Source organism: Protopterus annectens, chromosome 2.part1, assembly GCF_019279795.1.
Source record: "Protopterus annectens isolate FY-2018-M chromosome 2.part1, PAN1.0, whole genome shotgun sequence".
Classification (NCBI taxonomy): domain Eukaryota; kingdom Metazoa; phylum Chordata; order Ceratodontiformes; family Protopteridae; genus Protopterus; species Protopterus annectens.
This window is the reverse complement of record NC_056729.1, coordinates 946,300,061-946,317,208: the sequence shown is the minus strand read 5'-3', so window position 1 is coordinate 946,317,208 and position 17,148 is coordinate 946,300,061. Positions and strand designations below refer to the sequence as shown.

The window sequence follows — 17,148 nt, the reverse complement described above, 5'->3', positions numbered from 1 at the left end:
ATCCATATATTTTTGTCTTAGACTACCTATCATAATTTTAATTTTTTTTTTTTTTGTATGTCTGCAGCTTTTCTCCCCAGACATCTGCCGAAAAACAGCCCATGCCAAGTTGGACTTATCCCAGTTAGCAGATGTCAAAATAAATAAATAAATACCTCTTAATTTATAAACACTAATCATCACAGAACTGCAACTGAATAGAAAATCCTGCACTTGAAAAATTATATTCTTCAGCTTGTGACAGAAGAAAATAGCTGTCAAAAAGACAATAAACTGATGGGAAACCATATATAAATACACAGACACAAGCACGTGAATATATATATATAGAGTTACAATATGTACAAAATGTGTAAGAGAAAACATCAAAGAAAAGAATTAAAAGGAGAACATAGACGGGCTAAGTCTGTTGTAAATGCAGTTGTTAACTTGTGTCCCATCCTATACCCAGGAAGTCCACTTTACCCTAAAGAAGTCAAACAAGCTGGTTGTGGACATATAACCTTTCACTGTTTATCATTTATATGGGGCACCTGACATACTCTTCTTTGCTTTTTATGTACAGGGAAATCAACTCCACTAACAAAACAAGGACTAGCCAGAATGCTATCCCCCCAAACATTCATCATTCTGTCTGGCTGTCCCAGTGCTCCCATCTATCACTGTGTCTGCCTGCTCTTCCTTCCTAATCTGGACTTTTCTGAGTGAGTGAGGGAGTGAGCGAGTGAGTTGTAGACGGCAATGGATCTTAAAGGGATCCTGGTGGAAATGCCAGAAACTGCTTCTGCTTGATGGGGACGACGACAACCTACTCTTATTTCTCTGCTTCATCCCTGCATGTGTGAGGGCTACTCCCCTCTGTTGACTACACTTCACCTCAATGAGTATTTTTGACGAATGCCCTCCCCCTAGACTTGTATATCCATCCCTCCCTGCCAGCATCTAAAATGCCCAAACTGCTAATAAAACCCAGGTTGCCTGCACTGTTGTTATGGCTTTACTCCTGTATGCCACAGCAGTGGATTTAACCAGAATGTTACTGGCATATGATTACAGTTTCTCCAAAAATCCCCACCCTTCAGATGGTTAACTCACTTGTCTTCTTTAAGCCATCTAACTGGGGATTCCAGAAACAAAATCAACAAAAGACAGACAGAAGACAGCCCTGGTGTGTGACAGACCCCATGATGGCTGGTAAAAAGACTTGATTGACATGAAGTCTGATTGTTGGGGCAGATCAACTCCTACAATGTAGAGGAAGATCAGTACTGTGGGTCTTCTTGGAGAAAAACCCATTGCATGCAGTCAAATGTATTTTATAAAGTGTCACCAGGCCCCAGGGTCCTATCTCATGTCTCGACTTCTGCAAAATGTACAGGATTCGCCTACTAGATCTGCTGAGTTGCAACCATTAATGAAGCCTTCCTGCTCAACACTGAACAGCTTGTTCCAAATCTTTAAGCTGATGCGCTACAACTTTGGTCAAAAACTCCAGCTTCCATATTTACTGTTAAGATTGGACCATAATAAATGGTAATTATAAATTCTTCTCTATTTTTAGGAAACATTGTTATTCTAGCTGTCACAAAAGGAGATACTGCCAGCCCAGCTATCTGGAATTTTGTAAATAATTATATGTCATTTGTGAACATCAACATAATTCATATGCTTGTGTTACAACTGTATTAGAAGTGTATGGTATGTGTACATCATACTGCTAGTACAAAAGCATGTGTTGAAAAGGTATTTTACAAAGAAGAAATATTTTGTAAAGGGGTCTATATTAGAATCTTGAAAGGAATAAATAGCGAACGCTCATATGAGCGAAAACAGAAAACATTGAATTCCTTATTGTGGGGGGGGGGCGCAGCCCCCACAATCCCCGCTAACTATATATTCCAACTCTGAGATCACGCCACAGTGAGAAAAGGGCAAATATACCAATCTCCACTGTACTACGATCCCAAAAGACCCCCTTCGATGTCCGCCGTTTTCGCTCATATGAGTGTTCGCTATTTAGTTCTTTCCCGAGATTCTAATATAGACCCTTGTAAAGTACTGAGCTAAAATGTAACCACAGCATGCCCTACTGGAATAGAACAGAAATGTACTTGCACTATTGTAACTGTTTAGATGTATATATTTTAACAATGGAAACTGTAACACAAGAAATTAACTTCAGAAAAATAGATGAGATAAAATTATTTTATGGCTAGGCCATAAAAAAAGATATTATCTTTCAGTTTCAGTGCAACAGGAGACATAATGTCTGTACTAGAGAAGTTTTTTTGTATTGTCTTTAAATGAAGAAGAATGTAAATTATTTTACAACTTCCACCATTTGCCAAAAGATCTGAGGTCTATGTATTTTCAGAGGTAGATGCTAAATGTTACCAGCTGGCATCAATGGCTGTTCTGAGCCTGGAAACTGAAGTCAGACGACAAGAAATGATGTCATTCTGTAAGTATCCCAGCAGTAATATTTGAGATATTAATTTGGGAAGTCTCTGAAAGAGACTGAGTATTCTGTATTTGTCTTCAAACTGGCAACATCACCTGGACGACCTAAAAAACACATCTGCCTTGCTTGCTCTGTAAGTAAGTCTAGGGTACAATTCTCTTAGATACAGCTGGGAATATAGCAAAGCTTAATTTAAATGTTTTTCTTTATTTGAGACTGTCCTGCAATGTTGTTTTAAATGTTTCCTGTGATTTTGAACTCTGATGTTACTATGATTACATAGTATTTTCTTGTTCTTTTATTATTTATTATTAAATATACTTAAACCTTTCATTGTGGCTGATATTTGTGAGACATATTTAAGTTCTGAGAGTACTTGCACATTTATTTGGTGACACTGTGTAGACCACGTCTAATAGCCTTGCTCTTGGTCAAACTACCATTTGTATTGATGGTAACATTACACAGTAAGATTGGACACCCTTTAAGGGCCTTAAAGTGGCTGATAAGGACATGGATGATGGCAGTGATAACTATCTTATAGTCTAGCAGAAGGGGGCATATCTAGTAAACCTGTGCCAGCCCTTCCCAGATGTTTGTGTGTGTGTGTGTGTGTGTGTGTGTGTGTGTGTGTGTGTGTGTGTGTGTATATGTCAGCTACTTAGGCAGGGACACAAAACACTGGTTGGACAGAGAGGGTGCTGGAGGCCTTGGCCTGGCCACTCAGCTGAGATCTGAACTCTATAGCTGTGCCATTGGGGAGTCTTACTGGGGATCTAGAGAAAGACAGAGAAAACAGCCCCAGACTGACTATGGTCACTGTGTGCTCTTAAGGGAAATTGCACTTGATGCAAAGAGCTGCATCTGGAAATATAATGTGTAACTTGTCATCTTCCCAATGTACGTCTCGCACTAGTGCTAGTGCTGAGAACTGAGGCTCCTTGATTACTGTTGCCAGCAGTGGGGCATCACAGTAGCCTTTAATAATGAAATGCACTACAGGGCTGTGGTTGAGACCTGTGAAAACAAATCTGTGGGATAATGGATCAGTGAGTTGAGTAGATTGGTACAGTCCCACAAGCAGGCTATCAGGAATTTAGTCCTTTCCTTACTGCAATTCCTTAATGAAGGTCTTGAGTTACTCTTTCCTGAACATGGCCCCTAGGACCTCTGCCTCCTTAATAGTCAGCCCTCCAAGTACTGCCCAATATTGCATAAATGCACTTTCCAATACTGGAGAGGCATATATTCCCCCTGACGTACTTGTGAAATCCTGTACAGTAGTTCTTGTGTGGTGTACTACCTCTCCCCTTAAAAAGTACAGCAGTCAAATAAAGGATCTCATGGTCCTTGTGTTCCGAGTGAGACACTCATGCTAACAGTTTCCTTATCATCTCTCCAAAGCTCCAGCACAGCCTTTCTTCTGATGGAGCTAAATTCCATCTTCCTACTCTAGCATGCATCATATCTATTACAATGTCTATTTAACCTCACTTGGTGTTTAAGAAACTACACTGCAGCCATTGTGCTTCCTCTTGAGCATTTCATACTAATCCTTCCAGACTGTAACTGCCATTAGTCTTTGACATATACTGCTCACAAATTCCTTTCAAAATCAGACAGCCAAACTCTGAACTGCCCCCATTAATAGAATAGAAAAGTGTGATTTTTTAAGCTTTCCTTTCAATGAGGTCTTTTTGGCTGAGTACAAACGGAGAGATCCCCCACATGTCATCCCTCTTTATTGTCCTTAAAAACGGAATGCCATAAGAACTGGCAGATGGTTGGTTGGACTAGTTAGGAGCTCCTAGATGACACAAAGTGGACCAAAAGTGGGTTGGATGTCAGGAAAAAGTCCAAAAGCAATTGAATTACACACTGAGAAACTTTAAATGTTTATTTCCTGGTTCACCCATGCAACAACCACCAGAGGTGTTTCAAAACAAGGACACTACTTATTTTTCACATTTCAGCATCTCAAATGTATTTGCTAAATCTTGTCCTTGTTCTGCCAAATTTTAAGAATATGGCTCTCATTCAAGTCTTCTGAAAGTAACACTTAACACCTAACACTTGCCACCTGTCTTCTTTATCATACATTCTCTACCACAGTGGTGTACTTGTCATGCTATACATATACATATATATATATATATACACACACACATGCACATTATAATTACCCACTCTATGCTGTACTTGTACCTTTACTATGCCTCCAATAAGGAAATGAGTATTTGCATCTATTCTGCCCTGAAAAGCATGTTTCTTGTTTTTTATCCTGCAAATTGTACTGCCTTTTTGTTTTCATTGCAGCTGTACTGCTGTCACTGTAATGTTTTTTGCACCTGGTCTGAACCAGAAATAGGTCTACATGGATCAACATCACTGTTCAACACATTCAAATAAAACAATCAGGACAGCACTAATGAATTATATGAGTATTAAAAACCTACCTTCCACATCCTGACTTACTACCTCTCCATTCCATATGAACTACAGATCAAAACGGTGGTAAGGAGTGCTTTTTCCACTTAAACCATTTCTCAGTCTCTGCTGTCACATGTCAACCCACAACTCACTAAGCAGGGCTCTATCCCATCTGTTTTATTCCTTTCCCCTGAAAGTACTCATGTTGGTAGAGAAATGTTTGTACTGCATCATCCCTGGAACTAAGTTCCCATGGCAAAGAGCAAGTAGATTAAACCCTTCCTTCAACAACACCCCTGTAATCCTTCCATTCTCCAATGAGTCCCAAAGCTATATAGGTTCACAGGTGATTACTAGGCTAATGGCAGAAAAGCCTTTACACGCCTAGCCAATAGTACAGAGGATATGACAATATTATATCTTAATTCCCCAGATAAAGGATGGGGTAGTATCAGGGTAGTGGGTCTTTGGGTGTTAGAGCCCTGAGTCAATTTACAGACTGCCTCTGCCCATAAGGGACATGGGCAGTACCCCAGGAGTGAATTTACAATTCCCCATCCATTTATCCAAATTATTTTGGAAAAGAGTGTGGGACAGACTTAGTTTTATGAACATGAGATGTTTATTCCATAGACAAGGTAACCTTTGGGAAATGAATATGTCTCTCCAGCAAGTTCTGTTAGAGACAGAAGTAAGGTGCAGATCAATGGAACACATAACCCTCATATACTTTTTCTTGGGAATATGTAACATTTTCATCAGGGATGGATCACAGAATGCCTTATAGGTCAGGCATAAGTCCCCTCTCAGTAAACGATATGAGATGGAGTAAAGGGATATAGGGCCTTTGGTCAGTCTGCCAAAGACATATGTCTTAAGCTTTGTATTTTTTTAGTGAGAAACCTCTGGGACCACTTGATCTGGTGTAATGGCCTGGTTAGGTACATGCAGAAGGGATCATCATAAAATTATGGGCCTGATGAGGGCCGAGTACAGTGGCACTATGACTTCCTTTGATCTTGATGCCATGTGTTTATTTATAAGTTGAGCCACACAAAAGGATTTCCTCACTACTGTAGCTACCTGGTGGTCAAAGTTTAGGTTACTGTCTGTCTGTGTTCTTAGGTCCCTCACCACTGGGTCTACTTTTAGGGGTGTGGTATCATTATTATATTTTGTAGGGATATCTGATTTACCGAATGGTATGATTATGTATTTTTTAGCATTTAGTCTAAGACCATGGTTTTGGCACCAGTTGTTTGTCATTTATAGGCCTGTCTGTAGGATGTCAACATTGTTTGGGGATTCAGTGATTGGTCCCAGCTTACAGTTAAGTAAACTTTGTAAGCCAGAGGCTACCAGCATTGACCTTCACTTCAGAGAAGTATATACCAAACAGAAGGGGTCCCAAACCTGAGCAAAGTGGGACACCACTACTGACAGGTTTCTTACTGGAAGTGGATTCACCTGTCTGGACATGTGTCCTAGCAGTGGGCAAGTTAGTTAACTATGTGAATTTATGCCTAACTCAGTAAGTCTGTCTATGATCCCCGAGTGGGGGAGTCTGCTTCCAATAATGGATGTACTAAAGCTGGGTTGAAAGTAGTAACCCTCTTCGTCAGAATCTTTTCCCCAAAATCTTTCTCACGGAACAAGAATCCCTTACATGTTTCCTTGGTCATTTTGTACATACTGAGCACTGACTAGCTAAGTGATCCACAGTAAAATACCTCTACTGCTGCCCTTTTATACTTTTTTCTATGAATCTCATTATTTCTTTGAGGGTACAAGATAGTCTGGAATACTAGTGAATGACAAGAATGTGTGATCACAAGTGCACCCTCTGTGTGACTGAGACTGTGGTTTCTTAGAGATAATTAATTTTACTATTGCATGCAGTGATCTTACAGTTAGCATAAATACCAGGGGATGTAGGTCAGTACAGAGGGGTGTGAAACCCTCCCATTGGAAGAAAGTTTTAAGAATCTCAAAGTAATTTGTAATCATCACTGCTTGAATTTCAGTTCTGTTTGGTAATCTCATGTTTGAGTGTCAGTCACTCATTAAGTGAACTGCTGTCATAAAACCATCTGTGACTTACTCCAAAGTAATAACTGCTCAGAGATGCACTTCTGAATAACATTTCCTAAATTTTTAATGAGAATACATGGAATCAAGCCAGTGTTTAAAAGTGATTTTCAGTATGCTGAACATTCTACTTATGACCACATGGGTCACATAACAGGACTTTTCATTAAGAGCACAGACCAGTAAATAAATATAAATAGTTTCATGGCTTACCTCCCTAACAAGAAACTGCACAGAAAACAAGAAGAAAAGTTTGAGCATCTCTTGCTTCTTTGGTTGGTTGAAAGCCATCAGTGAGTGTTTCAGCACTGATAAAGCCTAAGGGAAACAACAGATTATATCATATTACATAAATTATCATCAGCCTAAAAATACAAATAAATATTAGATAAAGAGTAGAAATAATGATCAGGTGCATGAAATATCCAAAACTGCTCTTGGATCACTTTAAGGCTAAGAGACTGTTGATGACCTGTTTAAATTTTCACATCTCTGTTTGAGTGACACTTAATAAGTGATTTATCCAAAATGCTGCTACGTGTTGTAGTAAAATTTCAACTAAGATAACAACAACTAATAAAGAAATCTTCATCCTTAGTACTCTAATGGCTTTGAAATGTTGCACAAAGATAACTGTTAAACATACAATAAAGTAATAAGAGCTACACATCGAGAAAAAAGTAAACACAGTTTCTTTCATACTACAGTAAGTAAGGAGTATCTGCTCTGTATCCATATAGTCTGCACAAGAATTAATTTATAATATTGTCATGACCTTTGAAGTACTAGTCTTAAATAGTGACTCTTCAGCACATTATTTTAACTATGTATGGTTAGGTATAAATGTGTGAGTCTGTAAGTCTGTACATACGTGTGAGTGTGTGTGTGTGTGTGTGTGTGTGTGTGTGTGTGTGTGTGTGTGTGTGTGTGTAGGACTTCAACCTACCTTTGCACCTATATGGACTCCACATTCGATATTCGACATAAATGTGGAATCTGCTGAATTCATTTAGCAGATTGACATTTGCACCTTCTTAATATGCAAGAATTCGGTGTTTCGAGGCTAAATACTTTTTTACAATGTCAATATTTTGAGAGTAAACCATATAAATATATATTGTATATATATATATATATATATATATATATATATGTATATATATATATATATATATATATATATGTGTGTGTGTGTGTGTGTGTGTGTGTGTATGTATGTATGTATGTATGTACTGGAGTCAAGTCTGATGATTGAATGAATTATTGAAAAGCATGGAGTCGACTTCACCTCTACTCCCTATTTATGTTTACTAGTCAGCCCTCGTAGTCACATAATAGTGGGTAAGAAACACTACAAGCCTGTGCACAGTTATCTTGCACAATGATCAGCTAAATTGAAGGCAATCAAAAGACCAACTAAAAAAAATCAAAATTCAACCAACAATGATCACACAGTTCCCAATGTAATAACAAAACCTGCCAATACTAAAATTCGATCAAAACCCTAATGAACACTGGATAAAAACCCAATTAAACACCATCATCTACACTATGAAAAAAAAATCACCCATGAAATAGAAAAATAATACTCAAGCAAAATAGCAAAGAAACTATTGAAAACCACTTGAAACAACAATTTCAATACAACATAAATCACAAACCAAATGACACAAACACACACTATAAGATAAAAAATATCAGTAAAACAAGGCATGATAAACAGTAATTCAGACACATTTAAAATGAGTCATGCAGAAATCATGTAGAATTACCATAACAAGCTAAACGCATTACAGCATCAGGTGTTGTAGTACACAACAGAAGATTATGTAGGTTACAGTGAAAAATAAAAATGATACTTTTACATGATGTCTCCAAAGCTTCAAGAAATCATTTACATCCATTTTTTTACTTTGAGTCTTATAAAGCATCTCCACACAGTAAACCGTAACAAAAACAGTTGCTTCATACTGTAGCACACTTTGAGTTGACTTTGAAGGTTGCTATCGCCTTCTGTGTAACAAGACACTTTTCTTTAGTTCACAGAAGCAGCCAAATGGGTATTTGCTATCCTTCTCTGGCTTTGGGTTTTTAAAATGGTCACAGCTCCTTGCACTATTTTACTTTTCTTCTGGATTTGTATCACTGGCAACATCTTCCAAAAGATTGTGGTATGTTCATACTGGTGTTCTTTAAAGTGTTCAGCAAAATTCTGCTTCCTTAATTTGTGGTTTTCATTCATCAATTATAACAAAGATTTCAATCGATTCAAACATTTTTGGTGGTACTGTTTTCGTTGTGCTCCCACACTCATGCCTCATTTTCCCAAGTAACTCACTTCAAGATCTTGAATTTAATTTCTTCTCCAAACAACTGCAATGTTAATATACAGAGTTGACTGTATATACCTGCCAAAGGTCTTCAGTAGCTGTAATGCTGCTGCAACTTTCATTCACCTGAAGTAACAGTCTTTTTTGTGTATATCTGCTTGTAACGACCAAGCCACCTACTATTTCTTCCTAACCCATTCCCTGGTGAAAAAATATATAGTGAATGAGCGCTAGTGTATACCTCAGTTTTTAAGGCAAACTTAATTGAATTAAATATAATTGATTTTTTCTACAAAATGTCTTTACCTTCACCTCTATGTTAAATAGAAGGTGCTACAGTATTTGTAAAAAAAAAATACTACGATTTGATAATTGTTGTCTATATTTTTTTATTTAGTTTAAATTACTTCTCAAATGATGTAGCTTCCTGTCTTCTGGTGTTGTTATTTTACTCACTGTGGAGCTTTTCTCCCTGGGCCTCCACTGAAAATAGGTTTCTGACCCAGTGGACTTTCCCAGTCAATAGATTCATAGGTTCATAGTTTAATACTAAGCTAACTGCCCTTGTGAGCCATTTTAAGCTTAGCCAATTATCCCTTGTGAGACTCAAGCCCTGCACCTTGTGTTTGGTAAGGCAAACACCTTAGCCATTAAGCCACATTCCCAACCCTTAATAATGAATAAATAAATAAAGCACTATGGCTACTTTATTTAATGGCTGAATGAGAGATGTGGTGAGTAAGAATATACTTTTAAAGTCACTCCAGTCACTGTGATTAGCTGTGAACTTGGTGTGGGATATGGCAATATCAAGTCTAGTGGTGTCTTTTATGACAAGCCTTATCATGAGAATTAAAGTGCCTGATGAATCAAATGTTGACAATTATGGAATTCAACCATGCTTTCTTGTTAGCTTGCCAAACGATCGCAAAACTTAGCACAATGACATTTTTAAAATACTGTGGGTTTTAGATTTGCCAATCACTTAATCACAAGTGGTATCAAACTGTCTGCTTAGGAAACACTGAATCATAATGTGAATGATAGCCTGTCTTTGCTAGACTTTTCTCCTTGTATACTTTTTATCCTTCGTAAGAAGTGTCCTTATGGGCATCTTTTTTCAACCAGGAAAAGCTGAAAGAAGAATTGTCTCATCAACAAGGTGCGTTTGTTTGGGGAATACTCTTACTCAGTGGACAGGAAATGAATTCTCCACTGTTCAACATGTTAATTGTCTGATCACCCCCTTTCTCTATGCATGCTGCTAATATGCAAATTCTGTATTTTATTAAAACTGAAGGAACCCTCAGTGTTGGCAAGAAATGTAAGTGAGTCACTGCTTTCACATTGTGTAGACTTTGGTAAATGTGTCTTCTTTTTGCTAATCTACTGAGGGCCATCCACTACCACACTGTTCTTTTTTTAAACAGCATCACTGCTGTTTTGTAACCATGATACAAGCAAAATCATACCTCTCAACCACTTAGCACAAAGCTAAAATAATGGGAGGACAAAGCCCCAGAAACAGGGACAACTTTTAAATTTTGCTCTTATAAACTTAGAAAGTTGGTAAAATAAAAGATCATGTGTTACCATGCCTTTTAAGGATATAAAGTCTGAAACTCAAATTATGTCATTATTTAGTTAATTCAGTCCTCACTGATTTGCCTCAAAAATCCAGAAAACCACAAATTTTATGAGGAACAGATCAAAAATATGAGGCAAAAATCTGGACAGTTGAGAGATATGCACAAAATATAAAACACCATAGAAAAGTACAGTAAAAGCATATTCTATGCTAGCATCGTGCCACCCAACATTAGTTCCCAGTACCTCTGTCAAGTAGAGCCACTGGAGTGATCTCTGGGGTGAATTTTTATTTCCCATCCACTTTTCAAGATTTCTCTTGAAGAGGGCCAGTGAGGTGCTCTGTTTTCGATGTATGGGAAGTCTATTCCATAGCATGGGTAGTCTCTGGGTTATGAACCTGTCCCTCCAGCTTGTTCTGTTGATTGTGGTAATGAGGTTGAGTACTCTGGAGCCTGTGGTGTGGAGGGACTGTGATTTCTTTAGATGTAGCATTTCTAACAGAGCTGGGTGAAACATGGCTTTGTAAGTCAAGCAGAGATCGCCTCTAAGTAGGCGATATGAGACAGAGAATAGTTGGAGTTTTTTGAGTCTGTCTATATAGGACAAGTGTTTAAGGCCTAGGATCCTCTTTGTGAAGTACTTTTGTGGCCTCTCCAGTTGTTGCAGATGTCTAGTGAGGTACATGCCTAATCAGGGAAGAGTAGAGGGAGACAATGACCTCTTTCTTCCTGGATGCAAAACCCTTAATAATGAGATGTGCCACACAGAAGGACTTTCTGACCACAGTGGCAATGTGGTGGTCAAAAGAGAGGTTGCTGTCAACCTGTGTTCCCAGATCTCTTATAATGCCTTCTGTGTTCAGTGGACTACCATAGATGTGGCAATTCATGGGAACCGGGTTTTTCCCAAAGGGGATGACAACACATTTTTTGGCACTGAACTGCATATAACTCTACAACTCTTCAATATAACAGCTTCCAACATTACTCAGTGGTGTTATTTCTTTGTTGTGTTAGTTACATTATTTAAAATTTTCCTAGGCATCGGCCTAAATACTTCCCAATATTTAGGAAAACGTCATTAAACAATCATATAGTTCTGACTTGAAAAACTATTTTTATGGGTTAAGTGCTAGATATAACATTCTTAAATCATCATCATCATCATCATCATCTTCTTTTGGCTGTTCCCATTAGGGGTCACCACAGTGGATCACCTGTTTCCATTTCTTCCTGTCCTCTGCATCTTGCTCTGTCACACCAACCACCTGCATGTCCTCTCTCACCACATCCATAAACCTTATCTTAGGCCTTCCTCTTTTCCTGTTACCTGATATCCCATTAACCACATCTTTCCTCAAAACATCCATTAGTCATTTCTTACATGCACATTTTTCACCAATACACACCATTGTCTATAATCTTCTTGGCTAATTGTATTGTTTTCTTAGTACTATTCTCCAAATTCCATTAATTATGAATTCAGTGCTGCCTAGGATCCCCCTCCAAAACCATCCTTAATCAGCTAAAAAGCAACCCTAATACGCTGCACCATGACAATACAGTGATGAAAACATTTCGTAGACTGCCCATATCATTCCTCTTTTACACATATCCTACCTCAACTACTTACTGTCTTTGATACATATACAAAATAATGTTTGAATCCCTACCATTTTACCATTATTAAAATGTCATTCAACCGTGCAATACAAAAAAATAAAAAAGATGAAAAAAAATCTCAGTCATGATGGCAGCATTAATATGTAGCATCCAAATTACACTTTCACAGCTATTCACACACCCACATTTCATTTTATTCTAACACTCTTCACCAGTCCCTATGTACCTCTGATACGACCAAGACATCACTATATTAACTCATCAATCTAGCCAGTTGGGGGACAAGGAGGCCTGTTATAATTTTTTTTCAATAGTATTCCTTAAATATATCCAATATGTTTCTCCTTTCCAGTCAAATAAAACACAGTCAGCACAAATGGTCTACACCTTTCATGCATTGCATCTTCCACATTATACTTACAATAATCATCAACAACCACACACATGATGTCCTCATCAGCACTAAGAAAACTTCTCAGGCCTTACATTTGATTATAATGAGGCAATTAATTATAGAAGCTTATCTCATAGAAAAGTCAAGCAAATTATCTGATTCACAATATACATCCTAAGTAATAATTTATACAAATTTACTAATGTTGGCCAATCTCCATAATATGCATAGTCATACAAAACAGGTTTCCTTTCTATTTCATAGCTATATTCTTAATGCAGTAAAAGGCTCTTGGTCATTTTGATACCCAGTTATCGATATGGCTGCAGTTATGCCATGTTTCACATAATTTCAGCAAGTACTCAGACAAATGAATACTTATTCATATCTCTCTTTATTGATATAATAACGTGTATAAATTATTACTTTACAGCTTTTCATGATTTCTTTTTCATGTTGTCCATTTTGCTTAGATAGTGAATGACTGTTGCAATATATACCATGTTCAGTTTAATTTCTGACCTTCGGATGAGATGTTAAATTGAGGTTCCATCTGCCTGAGCTAGTGGTAGTGCAGGTGGATGCAAAAGATCCCACTGCACTTATCAAAAACAAAAAAAAAAAAAGAGAGAGAGAGAGAGAGTAGGGGAAGTTCCCTGGCCAAATTTTCCCTAGTCAGTATAACCACTACCTCAGGTCTCCCCTGCAAAGAGGCCTTTGGCCTAGTGGGACTAAATAAATAAAATAAAATCAACATTTTCATTCAATTACTTCTTCATCACTTTCTGCATTACCTGAATAATCCAAAACATTTATCATTTCAGTATAAAGAAATCTTCATGTCCATATAACCAATATTTTACCGTAGTCGACAGTAATTGCTCAGTCTTTAAAATAACTCAAGCAAATGATTGACAGCTTACAGATTTCAATTCAAACCTACATTAAGAGTTTAATATGATTAATACTTCAGCATTACTGTATTATTGTATTAGTCACTGTATACACTTTGCTCAGGCAGGCAAATCAGTACTGCACCATATATCAACTCAAATTTAGTATCAGCCTTTTCAAACAATTACTACTTAAGCAAAAGGCGTTGTTGATGGATGGATGGATGGATTTCCGACATGATCTAAATTATTACAATCAGTTCTTTTTTTAATATAAGGAAATGTTTGTAGAAAACTGAAAAAAATACATTTATGTTGCATAACAGAACATGTTTTTATAGTTTTTTTTACTTCCATATTTAGCACGTCACTAAATTATGTAGCAGTTGTTCAGTCTGTAAAGTTGCTTAATCATACGATCAATCCTGTTTCTAATTCAAACATTTATCATTTTTTTATAAAATTGATCATATGAATCTCCATATTCTATAAAGAAACAGTTAATTGCATCACTCAAATCTGACCAATATAAGTGCTGGTTAACTTAGAAAGGGGAACAGAGAAATATTATCTGTGTTTTAACAGTTTTAAACATAGAGACCAAAAAGCTTTACTTAGTCTTACAATTTGCTGGCATATAATTAATACAGCAACATATTCCAGTCCACACTTAAATTCAAAAATTTCTTAAGTTTAATACATCATCGTATTCTATGATACATGAACAGCCTCCATAAATGTTTCAAAGCTTTGTCAAAACAAGCACTGGCTCAACATTTTAATGATGTTTCATAATGTACATAGCTCAATACTAACAAAATATTCAACCATTCTATTTTGATATATTTGTAACACATTTTTATTTGGTCAAATAATTTAAAACTACTGCTCAGATATCTTAATTTTCCTTATATCTGCAGATTATGAAAAATAATTGCTTGTCAGATGCCTATAACAAAATGTGCCCATTTCCAAAAACACACTAGTTAAATATCCTGGCAAACAAATATTTTGTGGAACATAGCCTAATTACATTGTCCACACAGATCAAGTAGATACATTATGTTTCAAGTCAACTTATTCCAAAAACTGTACATATAAACATTTGTCTCTTGTCCCCAAATCCACACTTTCTTCTCAACCTTCTTCTATTTCCCATAAGTATTTATTTATTTTTTATTTATTTTATTTATTTAACATTTGTTGACCGAATGTCCCCGACTAGGTTCCACAGAGCTATTTTCATGGAGGCCAGGAGGAATGCTCCAGATGCATGTGTTTGGAATGTGGGAGGGGAGGAACCGACCGGAGGGAGGAAAACCACTTGCACAACACAGGCAACCCACACAGAAGGCACCAGAAAGGCACCCAACCGAGAATCGAGGCTGTGAGGCTTATCTTGGCGTTAGGCTGCACTGCAACCTGTCTCTTGTAATAGCACGAATCTGAATGGCAGTTCCTTTACTTTTTCATCCGTTTATCTGGATTTTCAAAAATCACAATCCCAAAAGCCCAAAAAACAAACTATTTACCATTACTTCAGCTAACACTACTAAGACTGAGTTAGTCACTCATACAAAGCTACTTGGAATAATCACTGATGAAAACCTAAAATCTGATTTCCTCTTTCAATTCGCCATTAAGAAAATGCATAAAAAATCTTGGCCTGCTGTACTAAGTAAAGCCTTTCCTCACAGATATTAGTAGAACAATCACATCATTTGCTTACTTGCTCCCAAGCTTCTTTTATGCATCTCTAAACATACAAACCACCCAGTTAACCAAAACTGAACAATGTTACAACAAAACAGCAACATTTTCCACCAACACTTCAAGCAAATCAAAGATGATTCTTGCTAATTTGATGTCATTTGTATCCAGGGGTGGCTCATGCTATTGGACTGCAGCACTGCAGCCCCCCCCCCCAGAAAATAAAACAAACTTAAAAAAAAAAAAAAAGAAAGAAAAACAAATGCAAGTCATCCCAGACTTTCGCACATGCATGATTGGCGTTCCTGGAACTCCACGCATCCGCACAGAAATCCAGACTGCTGGTGAACCAGTCCAGATTAGGAAGACAGCATTCTGTATACAGAGATCCCAGAAGTCTATGCAGTTACAACTGCATAGACTGGAAGGGGATCGGACTGCAATGTCTGCAGGCTGGTGCCTCCTCTCGCGGGGACAAGGACTTTGCTTCTGTCTCGCAGGGCTTTTGGGATCAGAACTTTGTTGCTGGAATGGAATCAAGCTTCAGGAAGGGGCTTTGAATTAACAAAGCTCAGGGTGTGTGTGTGTGTGTGTGTGTGTGTGTGTGTGTGTAATGCCCAAGTGACTACAGAGAACTCAGGAAATTTACCTGGTGGTAGACTCAAACCTTGCACCTTGGGAGTAGGAAGCAAGAGCTTGAAATCCTTACCCACCATCACTTGTGAAATTTTTGCTTCATATTTCTGTTCCTCATAAAATCTGTGGTTTTCTGGAAAATAATGACAGGCATTTGAATTTCAGACTTTCATATTCTTCAGAAAGTACATGGTAACACAAAGCCTTTTATTCTAGCAATTTTCTGTTTATAAGATCGATATTTGAAATGTGTCCCTATTTTTGGGGCTATATTCCCACATTGTTGGCTCTGTCCAGGTTTTTTGTGCTAACACGTTGAGAGCTATGGTGAGAACTGAATTCACTGAATATGTTTGAGGGCTGTATTCCCCCATTATTGGCTTTTTCCAGGTGTTTTGTGCTAAGAAGAGCTATGGTGAGAACTGAATTCACTAAATGATAGCCATTTAAGTTTCAGTCTACCTGTCTTTCAAAAAACAGCTGATCTGATATCATGGTATGTTGCTCTGACTGTAATGCACAGGGTCCTGTGTTCAAGACTTGGCAGTGAAACGCATTTTATTCTAGAAACTTTCCAAAATTGTACAAGCAATGTTTAAAATGTGTCCCTAGTTTTTGGGCTTTTGTCCCCCCCCCCAATAAATTTTGGCTTTTTCCAGATTTCTTGTGCTTCAAAGTTGAGAGATACAGTTGACTGTTGAGTGTACTTTACAAGGAGCTAAGAGCTTGAAGAGAAGTTTAGTACTGCTTATGTTGAGTCTGCTTGCATTGTTAATAGCACAGCAGGTAGTGAACTTGCTTTTAGGTTCATAGGTTCATAGATTAGTACTAAGCTAACTGCCCTTGCGAGCCATTTCAAGCCTAGCCAATTATCCCTTGTGAGACTCAAACCCTGCACCTTGTGTTTGTAAGGCAAACACCTTAACCATTAGGCCACCCTCCCAACCCCAGAAAACTGTGGGTTCTACTCCCACAACATATAGATACATTTCTG

General features: G+C 37.6%; 1 protein-coding gene across 1 annotated transcript in view; it reads right to left on the bottom strand.

Moving 5' to 3' along the window:
* Nucleotides 1-17,148, bottom strand: part of LOC122794923 (probable ATP-dependent RNA helicase DDX60) — a 2,818,219-nt gene that overhangs the window by 603,019 nt on the left and 2,198,052 nt on the right. Inside the window, exon 31 of the mRNA XM_044063516.1 lies at nucleotides 7,193-7,297. Within this exon, the coding sequence (XP_043919451.1) occupies nucleotides 7,193-7,297 (105 nt within the window). The remainder of the gene's footprint in view (nucleotides 1-7,192; nucleotides 7,298-17,148) is intronic.